The sequence below is a fragment of the Somniosus microcephalus genome, unplaced genomic scaffold (assembly GCF_052327205.1).
Source record: "Somniosus microcephalus isolate GS21.2 unplaced genomic scaffold, FLI_Smic_1.0 scaffold552, whole genome shotgun sequence".
Lineage (NCBI taxonomy): Eukaryota > Metazoa > Chordata > Chondrichthyes > Squaliformes > Somniosidae > Somniosus > Somniosus microcephalus.
Window position 1 is genome coordinate 129,974 of NW_028225739.1, and position 15,311 is coordinate 145,284.

The 15,311-nt window shown below is 48.1% G+C and overlaps 1 protein-coding gene across 3 annotated transcripts; it reads right to left on the reverse strand.

Moving 5' to 3' along the window:
* Positions 1-253: 253 nt before the first annotated feature.
* Positions 254-9,029, reverse strand: LOC147081481 (uncharacterized). Of its 3 annotated transcripts, none has more exons than XM_085980794.1 (2): positions 8,926-9,029; positions 254-2,479 (listed from the first exon to the last, which is right to left on the reverse strand). In XM_085980794.1, the coding sequence occupies exon 2, from the start codon at positions 1,807-1,809 to the stop codon at positions 1,090-1,092; it is 720 nt and encodes a 239-aa protein (XP_085836920.1). In that variant the 5' UTR covers positions 1,810-2,479; positions 8,926-9,029; the 3' UTR covers positions 254-1,089. The 3 variants fall into 3 exon arrangements, with proteins under 3 accessions (XP_085836920.1, XP_085836921.1, XP_085836922.1); XM_085980795.1 differs by having other exon boundaries at positions 8,543-9,023; XM_085980796.1 differs by having other exon boundaries at positions 8,951-9,014.
* Positions 9,030-15,311: the final 6,282 nt, after the last annotated feature.

The window sequence follows — 15,311 nt, forward strand, 5'->3', positions numbered from 1 at the left end:
ATACTCCGAGGGAAGAGGATGTGACAGTCGATGTCCCTTTAACTGCGCCGCACATGCCTGTGATTGAAGGCATCGGAAACAGTGGAATCGACCCACCGCAGTCACACTGTGGACACTCTGGTGTGTCAGCGGGTGGGATACACCAGGGAATCCCTTTCCACATACTGAGGTTGACTCTAATGATCGGGAGTCCCAGGGTTTCAGATGCCAGATAATCAAGCTCACAAGAACACAAGTTGTCTCTCCAGGCTTTATTAAGATCGCTGCATAACACAGATCGGGTGATAATTCCCTCAATCTGGAGAATAGAAGTACAGTGGATTCGCGCGCGATCTTCTCGAGTCTGTTCCAACTGACAACGGCTTAAGTGGCCTGTTCTTATACACAAGCTTGGTTACCGCTCAGGAAATGGGATTGTTTGGACCCATCTGTTGGCCGCCTCCTGAACTCCTGCTAATTCAGGGAATTTAGTCCATCTGTGGCCAGACTATAACCACAAGCCCATCTGGTTATCACACCTACACGGTCCGTGAGGTTATTATCAGATTCACACCCAGACGTTGTGCCTTCACTTGTCTGGCACTTCATCCCATAACACAGGTACAGGGGCTCAGTAATGTTTCATTCATCAGAAAAAGACAAAGTACAACAACATACTGGGCAGCTTAACAAAATCTCATCATATTTATGGGGCTATAAATATAAAAGTCACTAATAAATCCAGTAGTGAATTCAGGAGAAATATCTTTACCCAGAGAGTGGTAAAATGGGGAACTCGTTACCACAAGGAGTGGTTGAGGTGAACAGCACAGATACATTTAAGGGGAAGCCACATGAGGGAGAAAGGAATGGGAGGAGATGTTGATCGGGTTAATTGAAATAGAGTGGGTGTGGGGCATAAACACTGGCATGGACCAGTTGGGCCGAATGGCCTGTTTCTGTGCTGTACATTCTACGTAACACCATGAACAGTCAAAAGAAGGGAATCATCAGCACAACAGTCTTAAATATTAAACAACAGTGCAAGAATTTATAAAACAATCATCCATTCCATGTTCATGTCACCCCAGCTTTCTCCAGGGCCCTGCGCTACAGAACAGTGTGAACTCGCTGGTGTTGCAGCAGAGTTGAGGACCGAGTGAATCCCTTCCCACACACAGAACAGGTGAACGGCCTCTCCCCAGTGTGAACTCGCTGGTGTCCCTTCAGATTCTTGGAGCTTTTAAAGCTCACCCCACAGTCAGAACATGTAAATGGTCTCTGATCGGAGTGAACTTGCTTGTGTTGCTTCAGATTCCCAGCGGTTTTACAGCTCTTCCCACAGACAGGACATGTAAATGGTCTCTCATCAGTGTGAACTCGTTGGTGTGTCAGTAGGTTGGATGACTGGGTGAATCCCTTCCCACACATGGAGCAGGTGAACGGCCTCTCCCCAGTGTGACCTCGCTGGTGTCCCTTCAGATTCTCGGAGCTTTTAAAGCTCATCCCACAGTCAGAACATGTAAATGGTCTCTGATCAGAGTGAACTTGCTTGTGTTGATTCAGATTCCCAGCGGTTTTAAAGCTCTTCCCACAGACAGGACATGTAAATGGTCTCTCATCAGTGTGAACTCGTTGGTGTGTCAGTCGGTTGGATGACTGGGTGAATCCCTTCCCACACATGGAGCAGGTGAATGGTCTCTCCCCAGTGTGAATTTGCTGGTGTGTCAGTAGGCTGGATGACCGAGTGAATCCCTTCCCACACACGGAGCAGGTGAATGGCCTCTTTCCTGCTGTCTCCAGCTGGTGTCGCTTCGGCTCCTGGGACATTTGAAAGCTTTTCCCACAGTCGGAATGTTTCACCAGCCTCTCCCCAGTGAGAACTTGCTGGTGTGCCAGCAGTTTCGAGGACCGAGTGAATCTCTTCCCACAAACCGAGCAGGTGAACAGAATCTCTCCTGCTCTCTCCAGCTGGTGTCTCTTCAGATCCTGGGACCTTTTAAATCTCTTCCCACAGTCAGAACATTTAATGTGAACAAGCTGGTGTCTCAGGAGGGTGGCAGAATGAGAGAATCACTTCAAAAACACGGAGCAGGTCAACGGTCTCTTATTGGTGTGGACAAGCTGGTGTCTCAGCAGCACGGAGGGTGCAATTAATCCCTGCCACACACGGAGTGGGTTAAAAGGTCTCTCCCTCGTGTGATCTTGCTGGTGTATCATCGGAGTGGATGACTGAATGAATCCCTTCTGGAACACGGGGCCGGTGAACGGGCTCTCCTCAGTGTGTAGCCACTGGTGTTGCTTCAGGTACTTGTAGATTTTGAAGCTCTTCCCACACTCAGAACATTTAAAAAGGTCTCTCATCAGTGTGAACTGGCTGGTGTGCCAGCGGATTGGAGGAGCAATTGAATCAGGTCCTGATGAATCGAGCAACTCTGTCTGTTCTTGACGTGATGTTCGGTCTGAGCTTCCTGTCTGTAAATGCTCCACTTCTAAAACCCTGTAAAAGGAGTGTAGAAAGGGGTAAGAGGGAGAATGTTGCCTCATGTCCCCCTTTCCCAGCCCAGGGGCAGTGAAGCTGATTTTCAGGCCCCAGCTGCTGCACAGGTTACATACGAACATACGAATTAGGAGCAGGAGTAGGCCACTCGGCCCCTCGAGCCTGCTCCACCATTCAATAAGATCATGGCTGATCTGATTACTCCACATTCCCACCTACCCCCGATAACCTTTCACCCCCTTGCTTATCAAGAATCTATCTACCTCTGCCTTAAAAATATTCAAAGACTCTGCTTCCACCGCCCTCTGAGGAAGAGAGTTCGAAATACTCACGAACATCTGAGAAAAAAATTCTCCTCATCTCTGTCTTAAATGGGCGACCCCTTATTTTTAAACAGTGACCCCTAGTTCTAGATTCTCCCACAAGAGGAAACATCCTCTCCACATCCACCCTGTCCAGACCCCTCAGGATCTTATATGTTTCAATCAAGTCACCTCTTACTCTTCTAAACTCCAGCGGATACAAGCCTAGCCTGTCCAACCTTTCCTCATAAGACAACCCGCCCATTCCAGGTATTAGTCTAGTAAACCTTCTCTGAACTGCTTCCAATGCATTTACATCCTTCCTTAAATAAGGAGACCAATACTGTACACAGTGCTCCAGATGTGGTCTCACCAATGCCCTGTATAACTGAAGTATAACCTCCCTACTTTTGTATTCTGTTTCCCTCGCAATAAACAATAACATTCTATTAGCTTTCCTGATTACTTGTTGTACCTGAATACTAACCTTTTGCGATTCATGCATTAGGACACCCAGATCCCTCTGCATCTCAGAGCTCTGCAATCTCTCACCATTTAGATAATATGCTTCTTTTTTATTCTTCCTGCCAAAATGGACAACTTCACATTTTCCCACATTATACTCCATTTGACAGATCTTTGCCCACTCACTTAACTTATCTATATCCCTTTGTAGCCTCCTTATGTCCTCTTCACTCAGAGGGTGTTGAATCTTTGGAATTCTCTGCCCCAGAGGGCTGTGGAGGCTCAGTCATTGAGTATAATCAAGGCTGAGATCGATAGATTTTTGGACTCATGGGGAATAAAGGGATATGAGGATCGGGCGGGAAGGTGGGGATGAGGTAGAAGATCAGCCATGATCTTATTGAATGGCGGAGCAGGCTCGAAGGGCCGAATGGCCTGCTCCTGCTCCTATTTCTTATGTTCTTAAGAAAGCTGTTTGCTATAGCCTGCTGCCCCACGACAAATACACAGAGGATTTCAGTTATGTGGAGAGACTGGAGAAGCTGGGATTGTTCTCCTTGGAGCAGAGAAGGTGCAGCGGAGATTTAATAGAGGTGTTCAAAACAGGAAGGGTTTTGATAGAGTAAATAGGAGCATGGGAACAGGAGGAGGCCATTCAGCCCCTCCGGCCTGTTCCGCCATTCAATGAGATCATGGCCGATCTGTGTCTTAACTCCACCCACCTGCCTTGGCTCCATATCCCTTTGCTCCCTTGTCTAGCAAAAATCTCTCGCTCTGGGATTTAAAATGATTAATTGAGCTGGCATCGACTGCTTTAGTATTATTAGGGGGATAGATAGAGTTCTCTGCAGCCGAGAGCGAGAGTCCAGAAGGCTGTGTTGCCTACCCGGTGCCAGGGTTAAGGACATCTCCTCTGGGCTGGAAAGAAACTTGCAGTGGGAGGGGGTGGATCCAGTTGTCGTGGTCCACGTTGGTACAAACGACGTAGATAGGACTAGGAAGCCAGTTCTGTTAAAGGAGTATGAGCAGCTAGGGGTCAAATTAAAAAACAGAACCTCAAGGGTACCTGAGCCACGAGCGAATTTGGCTAGGACGAATAAAATTAGAGAGTTAAATGCGTGGCTCAAAGACTGGTGTGGGAGAAATGGGTTTTGCTTCCTGGGACACTGGCACCAGTACTGGGGCAGAAGGGAGCTGTTCCATTGGGACGGGCTTCACTTGGCCAGTGCTGGGACTAGAGTCCTGGCGGATCATATAACTAGGGCTGTAGAGAGGGCTTTAAACTAACTAGTGGGGGGGGAGGTTCCTAGAGAGCAAATAATAAAAATGACAACAGAGAAGGTGTCATTCTTAGGTAGCAGAGGGGAAATTAAAAACCAGAGCATGTCAGGAAGGGGCAGAAGGTATGGAGTAAAAGGTAAAGTAATAAAAAGGGCAAAAGCAGGAACTAAGTGTCACAAAACATCTTTGAAAGTTCTCTATCTGAATGCACGTACCATTCGTAACAAAATAGACGAGTTAATGGCACAAATAATTACATATGGGTATGATCTTGTGGCCATTACAGAAACATGGCTGCAGGGTGACAATGCCTGGGAATTAAACATACCAGGTTATTTAACGATCAGGAAGGACAGGCAGGAAGGAAGGGGGGTGGGGTGGCTATGTTAATAAAGGAAGGAATCACTGTAATACAGAGAAATGATATTGGGTCAAAAGATCAGGATAATGAAACAGTTTGGGTGGAGATAAGGAATAATAAGGGTAAAAAAACACTAGTGGGCGTAGTCTATAGGCCTCCGAACAGTTGCAACTCTGTTGGACGGAGTATCAATCAGGAAATAGTTGAGGCTTGTAATAAGGGAACATCTATAATTATGGGGGATTTTAACTATCATATTAATTGGACAAATCAAATTGGGCAGGACTGCCTTGAGGATGAGTTCATTGAGTGTACTAGGGATGGGTTTCTTGAGCAGTATGTAACTGAACCGACCAGGGGGCAAGTAACCTTAGATCTGGTCCTGTGTAACGAGACAGGATTAATTAAAAATGTCCGAGTAAAGGATCCCCTTGGAATGAGTGACCATAACATGGTTGAATTCCATATTCAATTAGAGGGTGAGAAGGTTGGATCTCAAACAAGCGTGCTAAGCTTGAATAAAGGAGACTATGAAGGTATGAGAGCGGAATTGAGTAGAGTGGATTGGGAAAATAGATTAAAGGGTAAGACGATACATGATCAGTGGTGTACATTTAAGGAGTTATTTTACAACATCCAAAAAAAATATATTCCACTGAGAAGAAAAGGGTGTAAAAGAAAAGACAGCCATCCGTGGCTAAGTAAAGAAATTAAGGATAGTATTCGACTAAAAACAAGGGCATATAAGGTAGCCAAATCTAGTGGGAGGATAGAGGATTGGGAAAACTAAGACAGCAAAAAATAACAAAAAGATTGATTAAGAAAGGGAAGATAGATTATGAAAGTAAATTAGCAAAAAATATAAAAACAGATAGTAAGAGTTTTTATAGTTATATAAAAAGAAAAAGGGTGGCTAAAGTAAATGTTGGTCCCTTAGAGGATGAGACCAGGAAATTAATGGTGGGAAATATGGAGATGGCAAAAACACTGAATGAATATTTTGTATCAGTCTTTACAGTAGAGGACACTAAGAATATCCCAACACTGGACAAACAGGGGGCTATGGGGGGGGAGGAGCTAAACACGATCAAAATCACTAAGGAAGTGGTACTCGGTAAAATATTGGGACTCAAGGCGGATAAATCACCTGGACCTGATGGCTTACATCCTAGGGTCTTGAGGGAAGTGGCGGTAGGGATTGTGGATGCATTAGTAATAATTTTCCAAAACTCCCTGGACTCAGCAAAGGTCCCGGCAGACTGGAAAACTGCAAATGTAACACCCTTATTTAAAAAGTGCAGTAGACAGAAGGCTGGAAACTATAGACCGGTTAGCCTAACATCTGTGGTAGGTAAAATTTTGGAGTCCATTATTAAGGAGACAGTAACAGGACATTTGGATAATCATAATTTAATAGGACAAAGTCAGCATGGTTTTATGAAGGGCAAGTCATGTTTGACAAATTTGCTGGAGTTCTTTGAGGAAGTAACATATAGGGTGGATAAAGGGGAACCAGTGGACGTAGTGTATTTAGACTTCCAAAGGCATTTGAGAAGGTTATTGCTTAAGATAAAAAATCACAGGATTGGGGGTAATATTCTGGCATGGATAGAGGATTGGCTATCTAACAGAAGGCAGAGAGTTGGGATAAATGGTTCATTCTCAGACTGGCAATCAGTAACTAGTGGTGTTCCGCAGGGGTCAGTGCTGGGTCCCCAACTCTTTACAATCTATATTAATGATTTGGAGGAGGGGACCGAGTGTAACATATCAAAGTTTGCAGATGATACTATGATGGGAGGGAAAGTAGTGAGGAGGACATAAAAAACCTGCAAGGGGACATAGACAGGCTAAGTAAGTGGGCAGAGATTTGGCAGATGGAATACAATACTGGAAAGTGTGAGGTTATGCACTTTGGCAGGAAAAATCGTAGAGCAAGTTATTATCTTAATGGCAAGAAACTGGAAAGTACTGTAGTACAAAGGGATCTGGGGGTCCTGGTGCACGAAACTCAAAAGGTTAGTATGCAGGTGCAGCAAGTGATTAAGAAGGCCAATGGAATGTTGGCTTTCATTGCTAGGGGGATAGAATATAAAAATAGGGAGGTATTGCTTCAGTTGTACAAGGTATTGGTGAGACCGCACCTGGAATACTGCGTACAGTTTTGGTGTCCATACAAAGAAGGTTCACTCGGTTAATCCCAGGGATGAGGGGATGGACATATGAGGAAAGGTTGAGTAGATTGGGACTCTACTCATTGGAGTTCAGAAGAATGAGAGGCGATCTTATTGAAACATATAAGATTGTTAAGGGGTTGGATCGGGTGGATGCGGGGCGGATGTTCCCGATGATGGGTGAAACTAGAACTAGGGGGCATAGTCTTAGAATAAGGGGCTGCTCTTTCAAAACTGAGATGAGGAGGAATTACTTCACTCACAGGGTGGTAGGTCCATGGAATATGCTGCCCCAAAAAGCTGTAGAAGCTACATCATTACATAAATTTAAAACAGAAATAGACAGTTTCCTAGAAGTAAAGGGAGTTAAGGGTTACGGGGAACGGGCAGGAATTTGGACACGAGTCTAGGTTCGGATCGGTCATGGCCCTGTGGGTAGCGGAACGGGCCCAGGGGCCGTGTAGCCTGATCCTGCTCCTATTTCGTGTGTCTAATTCTGTTAGATTCAGGAGATGGTTCTGCGATAGTGGATTGGTGGTTAGGATCAGATTAGGCTCGAAGGGCCAAATGGCCTACTCCTGCTCCTATCTTCAAGGTTTCTATGTTTAAAACAAGTATCTTCTGTAAAATAAAATTAGTTTGAGCTGTAAAAGGGAAAGGAACATTAAAAATAAACTTTCCCAGGATCACAGATTCTGACCAGGCCGCTTTACAAAATGGCGGCGGGCCGATCCCAGGTCCCGCCTCCTCCTTTGCCGCGATTGGTTGGAGGACCAAAGCCTCTCGGTCGGTCCTCCAGGCTCCGCCTCCCCTCGCTAATTGGTGGAGAGCTCAGTGTCAGTCAGTGCACGCCGGCGACGTCGTGACGTTGCAGGGTGGGCGGTTGGAGCAGGCGGGAAATTAAATCACTTTAAATTAAATCTCCCGTCAGCCTCCTCTGTCCCAATCAGCCGGCGCAAGTCCCGCCCCTCGGGCTCCCCGATTGGTTGGAGGACTGGTTGGAAGCTCCCGTCAATCAGGCCCTGGGCCAGGGTCCTGTCTTCTATGTACTTTCAGTGATGACTTTTATAAACTGGTTTTACAGGAAATTAGAAGAGGGGAGAGATTTGAAGACACTCGGTCCCTTTGTGACGCTAAAGTTGCAGCTGACCCCGCGCATGCGCCCCATGGCCCCGCCCTCTCCTGCTCCACAGGCGCCCGGCCCGCACCGCGCATGCTCAGCACACCCCCTGGGCCCCTGTCAATCATCCTGCCCCCTCTGAACAGGTGCCGCGCCCTCCCCGTACTCCGCATGCGCCGCCGGGCCCCGCCCCGAAGTTGAGCCGCTACCGCGCCTGCGCAGGGCCTCGGATTCTGGGTCGGCCCGGGCAACCGCGAGAGTCCGGATCAGCGGCGGAAAGTGAGTTTTATCAGTGTTTTTTATATATAGCGGAGAGAAGCGCGGGCGGGGAGAAAAATAAAAATAAAATACAAACCGCACCGTCCCAGCGCCCTCCCGGCACCGAGCAGAGTGGATTGAACGGCCGCAGCCTCTTCCCTGAATGGCCTCTTCTTGTGATGACGTCACAACCGGGCCCCAGCCTCAGCCCCGGGGAGGAAGGTCCCGCCCCCTTGCCGCGCCGCCATTGATTCGAGGACTAGGCCGCCCAGTTCAGTCCTCTTCCTATTGGTCAGCGCTCCCGTCAGTCAGAATCAGATTGCTCCGGCTCCCTCCGCCACCCCGCGGAGCTCAATCCGCTCCGATCGGCGTCCGCGGAGGTCCCGCCCGCCCGACTCTCAGGTTTGGTTTTTCTCGTATTTTACTTTATAATCTCGCTCTCCGCTTCCCCCCCCTCGATTTAAATCGATTCCCCAACTCTTTACCCCGGCCGCTGATTTCGCCTCTTACACGGGTCGACTTCCGTCTTCTCCCCAGAGGCCCCGCGCAGGCGCACTGGTAGCCTCGTTTTGTGGTGGGGCCGAATGAGCATGCGCGGCCCCGCCTCTCCACATTTAAAGGGACACCCACCCCGTCCACATTTAAAGGGACACCCACCCCCTCCACATTTAAAGGGAGACCCACCCCCTCCACATTTAAAGGGAGACCCACCACCTCCACATTTAAAGGGAGACCCACCACCTCCACATTTAAAGGGACACCCACCCCCTCCACATTTAAAAGGACATCCACCCCGCCACCTTTAAAGGGACACCCACCTCTTCCACATTTAAAGGGACTCCCTCCCCCCTCTCATGTCCTCTACTGTGGTGGAGGAATTCCTTGAGTGTTTACGGGATGGTTTCCTGGACCAATATGTCGAGGAACCAACCAGAGATCAGGCCATCTTAGACTGGGTATTATGTAAAGAGAAAGGATTAATTAGCAATCTTGTTGTACGAGGCCCCTTGGGTCGAAGTGATCATAATATGATCGAATTCTTCATTAAGATGGAGAATCAACTTGTTGACTCAGAGACTAGGGTCCTAAATTTAAATAAAGGAAACTACGATGGTCTGAGGAGCAAGTTGGGTAGGATTGATTGGGTAATGTCACTCAAAGGGTTGACGATGGACAGGCAATGGCAAACATTCAAAGACCGCATGGATGAACTACAGAATTTGTTCATCCCAGTTTGGCATAAAAATAAAACAAAAGAGGTGACTCAACCGTGGCTAACAAGGGAAATTAGGGATAGCATAAGATCCAAGGAGAGGACATACAAATTGGCCAGAAAAAGCAGTAAACCTGAGGATTGGGAGCAGTTTAGGATTCAACAAAGGAGGACAAAGGGATTAATTAAGAAGGGGAAAATAGAATATGAGAGTAAGTTTTCAGGGAACATAAAAACTGACTGTAAAAGCTTTTATAGATATTTGAAGAGAAAAAGAACATAAGAACATAAGAAGTAGGAGCAGAAGTAGACCATACGGCCCCTCGGGCCTGCTCCACCATTCAATAGGATCATGGCTGATCTGAACCTAGACTCACGTCCACTTCCCTGCCCGCTCCCCGTCACCCCTAATTCCCTTATCAGTTAGGAAACTCTCTATCTCCGTTTTAAATTTATTTAATGTCGCAGCTTCCACAGCTATCTGAGGTAGCAAATTCCATAGATTTACCACCCTCTGAGTGAAGAAGTTTCTGCTCATCTCAGTTTTGAAACGGCAGCCCCTTATTCTAAGATTATGCCCCCTAGTTCTAGTCTCACCCATCAGTGAAAACATCATCCCCGCATCCACCCGATCAAGCCCCCTCACAATCTTATATGTTTCGATAATATCGCCTCTCATTCTTCTGAATTCCAATGAGTAGATGCCCAACCTACTCAACCTTTCCTCATAAGTCAACCCCCTCATCTCCGGAATCAACCGAGTGAACCTTCTCTGAACTGCCTCGAGAGCAAGTATATCTTTTCTTAAATATGTAAACCAAAACTGTACGCAATATTCCAGGTGTGGCCTCACCAATACCCTGTATAACTGAAGCAAGACTTCCCTGCTTTTATACTCCATCCCCCTTGCAATAAAAGCCAAGATTCCATTGGCCTTCCTGATCACCTGCTGTACCTGCATACTAACCTTCTGTGTTTCATGCACCAGGACCCCCAGATCCCTTTGTACTGTAGCACTTTGCAGTTTCTCTCCATTTAGATAATAACTTGCTCTTTGATTTTTTCTGCCAAAGTGCATAACCTCCCACTTTCCAACATTATATTCCATCTGCCAAATTTCTGCCCACTCACTTAGCCTGTCTATGTCCTTTTGCAGGTTTTTTCTGTCCTCCTCACTCACTGCTTTCCCTCCCATCTTTGTATCGTCGGCAAACTTGGATATGTTGCACTCGGTCCCCTCCTCCAAATCGTTAATATAGATTGTAAAGAGTTGGGGTCCCAGCACTGACCCCTGCGGAACACCACTAGTTACTGATTGCCAACCCGAGAATGAACCATTTATTCCAACTCTCTGTTTTCTGTTAGATGGCCAATCTTCCACCCATGCCAGTATATTACCCCCAATCCCGTGATTTTTTATCTTGTGCAGTAATCTTTTGTGTACACCTTGTCAAATGCCTTTTGGAAGTCCAAATACACCACATCCACTGGTTCCCCTTTATCCACCCTGTTTGTTACATCCTCAAAGAATTCAAGCAAATTTGTCAAACATGACTTCCCCTTTATAAAACCATGCTGATGCTGACTCTGTCCGATTAAATTATGCTTATCCAAATGTCCTGTTACTGCTTCCTTAATAATGGACTCCAACATTTTACCAACCACAGATGTTAGGCTAACTGGTCAATAGTTTCCAACCTTTTGTCTACCTCCCTTTTTAAATAAGGGCATTACATTAGCAGTTTTCCAAACTGCTGGGACCTTGCCTGAATCTAGGGAGTTTTGGAAAATTACCACCAATGCATCCGCAATCCCCACCGCTACCTGTCTCAAGACCCTAGGATGTAAGCCATCAGGTCCAGGGGATTTATCCGCCTTAAGTCCCATTATCTTACCGAGTACCATCTCCTGAGTGATTTTAATCGTGTTTAGCTCCTCCCCCCCATAGCCCCCTGTTTCTCCAGTGTTGGGATATTTTTAGTGTCGTCTACTGTAAAGACTGATACAAAATATTTGTTCAGCGTTTTTGCCATCTCCATGTTCCCCACTACTAACTTCCCAGTCTCGTCCTCTCAGGGACCAACATTCACTTTAGCCACCCTTTTTCTTTTTATATAACTGTAGAAACTCTTGCTATCTGTTTTTATATTTTTTGCTAGTTTACTTTCATAATCTATCTTCCCTTTCTTAATTAATGTTTTAGTTATTCTTTGCTGGCTTTTAAATACTTCCCAATCTTCTATCCTCCCACTAGGTTTGGCTACTTTATATGCCCTTGTTTTCAGTCGGATACTATCCTTTGTTACTTTATTAGCCACGGATGGCTGTCTTTTCTTTTACGCCCCTTTTTCCTCAGTGGAATATATTTTTCTTGAAAGTTGTGAAATATCGCCTTGAATGTACACCACTGCTTATTTACCGTCTTACACCTTAATCTATTTTCCCAGTCCACTTTAGTCAACTCTGCTCTCATACCTTCATAGTCTCCTTTATTTAAGCTTATTAGTACGCTAGTTTGAGATCCAACTCTCTCACCCTCCAACTGAATTTGGAATTCAACCATGTTATGGTCACTCATTCCAAGGGGATCCTTTACTAGGACATTTTTTATTAATCTTGTCTCATTACACAGGACCAGATCTAAGATTGCCTTGGACAGTGTAGAGGGAACTTTACTCTGTATCTAACCCGTGCTCTACCTGCCCTCATGAGCAAATTTGGCTAGGGTAAAAAAAAGTCAGAGAGTTAAATGCGTGGCTCAAAGACTGGTGTCGGAGAAATGGATTTTGCTTCTTGGGACACTGGCACCAGTATTGGGACAGGAGAGAGCTGTTCCGTTGGGATGGAGTTCACTTGGCCAGTGCTGGGACTAGAATCCTGGTGAATCGAATAACTAGGGCTGCAGAGAGGGCTTTAAACTAATTAGTGTCTCCCACACCAGTCTTTGAGCCACGCATTTAACTCTCTGATTTTATTTACCCTAGCCAAATTTGCTCATGAGGGCAGGTAGAGCACGGGTTAGACACAGAGTAAATCTCACTCTACACTGTCCCATCAAACACTCCCAGGGCAGGTACAACACGGGTTAGATACAGAGTAAAGCTTCTTGTACACTGTCCCATCAAACGCTCCCAAGGCAGGTACAGCACGGGTTAGATACAGAGTAAAGCTCCCTCTACACTGTCCCATCAAACACTCCCAGGGCAGGTACAGCATGGGTTTGATACAGAGTAAAGCTCCCTCTACACTGTCCCATCAAACACTCCCAGGGCAGGTACAGCACGGGTTAGATACAGAGTAAAGCTCCCTCTACACTGTCCCTTCAAACACTACCAGGGCAGGTGCAGCACGGGTTATATACAGAGTAAAACTCCCTCTACACTGTCCCATCACACACTCCCAGGGCAGGTGCAGCACGGGTTAGATACAGAGTAAAGCTCCCTCTACACTGTCCCATCAAACACTGCCAGGGAAGGTACAGCACGGGTTAGATACAGAGTAAAGCTCCCTCTACACTGTCCCATCAAACACTCCCAGGGCAGGTACAGCATAGGTTAGATACAGAGTGTCAGCCGTGGCTCAGGCGGCAGCACTCTCTCCCCTGAGTCAGAAGGTTGTGGGTTGAAGTCCCACTCCAGAGACTGGAGTCTAAAACTCTGTGCTGCCCCTCCAGTGCAGTGCTGAGGGAGTAAAGCCCAGTGCAGAGTAAAGTTCCCTCTGCACTGCTCCACTAACAGGCCTGAGCCCCAAACTCAGAAGAGCGCCCTCTGCTGCATTCCGCTCGTCTCAGCAGCGGGAGAAGTAGGCGGCAGAAGTCCCGCCCCTCTGACACCCCGATTGGTTGCAGGACCCGCCGCCACCTCAGTCCTCCGCCCGCTCTCTCCCTATTGGTCGGAGCTCCCGTCAGTCACCGCCGTGGAGTTGATGACGTTCCCCAGTCCGGCTCCCTGCAGAAGACAAGGGGCTGCGGCCGCTCAATCCGCTCCGCTCGGTGCCGGGAGGGCGCTGGGACGGTCCGGTTTGTATTTTCTTTTTATTTATCTCCCCGCCCGCGCTTCTCTCCGCTATATATAAAAAAACCCTGATAAATCTCACTTTCCGCCGGTGATCCGGACTCTCACGGTTGCCTGGGCCTTCCCCAGAATGCGAGGCCCTGCGCAGGCGCGGTAGCGGCTCATCCTCGGGAGCGGGGCCCGGTGGCACATGCAGAGTAGGGAGAGGGGGCGGGGCCTGTTCAGAGCCCGCGCTTACTTTGGAGCGGCGCATGCGGAGCAGGGGGATGGGGCGGGGCCTGTTCAGAGCCCGCGCTCACCTTGGAGCGGCGCATGCGGAGTAGGGGAGGTGGTGGGGCCTGTTCAGAGCCCCCGCTCAGCTTGGAGCGGCGCATGCGGAGTAGGGGGAGGGGGCGGGGCCTGTTCAGAGCCTGCGCTCACGTTGGAGCGGCGCATGCGGAGCAGGGGGATGGGGCGGGGCCTGTTCAGAGCCCGCGCTCACCTTGGAGCAGCACATGCGGAGTAGGGGGAGGGGGCGGGGCCTGTTCAGAGCCCGCGCTCACCTTGGAGCGGCGCATGCGGAGTAGGGGGAGGGGGCGGGGCCTGTTCAGAGCCTGCGCTCACCTTGGAGCGGCGCATGCGGAGTAGGGGGAGGGGGCGGGGCCTGTTCAGAGCCCGCGCTCACCTTGGAGCGGAGTAGGGGGAGGGGGCGGGGCCTGTTCAGAGCTCACCTCCAACGATGAGAACAACAACAACTTGTATTTCTATAGCGCCTTTAACGTAGGAAAACGTCCCAAGGTGCTGCACAGGAGTATTGTAAGACATTGAAAAATGTGACCCCGAGCCACAGAAGGAGAAATTAGGGCAAATGGCCAAAAGCTTGGTCACAGAGGTGGGTTTTGATCAGCCATGATCTCATTGAATGGCGGAGCAGGCTCGAGGGGCCGAATGGCCGACTCCTGCTCCTATTTTCTATGAAAGAGAGGCGGAGAGGTTCAGGGAGGGAATTCCAGAGCTTTGGGCCGAGGCAACAGAAGACACGGCCACTGATGGTGCAGCGATTATAATCAGGGATGCTCAAGAGGGCAGAATTGGAGGAGCACAGATGTCTCGGGGGGAGGAGATTGTTTTCTTTGGAACCGAGGAGGCTGAGGGGAGACCTGATTGAGGTGTATACAATTCTGAGGGGCCGAGATAGGAAGGACCTATTTCCCTTGGCAGAGGGGTCCACAACCAGGGGGGCGTAGATTTAAAGTAATTGGTCGGAGGTTTAGAGGGGAGTTGAGGAGAAATGTTTTCACCCAGTGGGTGGTGGGGGTCTGGAACTCACTGCCTGACAGGGTGGTAGAGGCAGAAACTCTCATCACATTTTAAAAAGTACTTGGATATGCACTTGAAGTGCCGTAACCTACAAGGCTACGGACCAAGTGCTGGAAAGTGGGATTAGTGTGGATAGCACTTAATCGTCCGGCACGGACAAGATGGGCCGAATGGCCTCCTTCTGTGCTGTAATTTTTCTGTGATTCTATCGCGGGGGGCGGGTGGTTGTGAGGCTGAAGGGAATAACTAAGATAGGGAGGGGCGAGGCCATGGAGGGATTTGAAAACAAGGATGAGAATTTTGAAATCGAAGCATTGCTTAACCGGGAGCCAATGTAGGTCAGCGA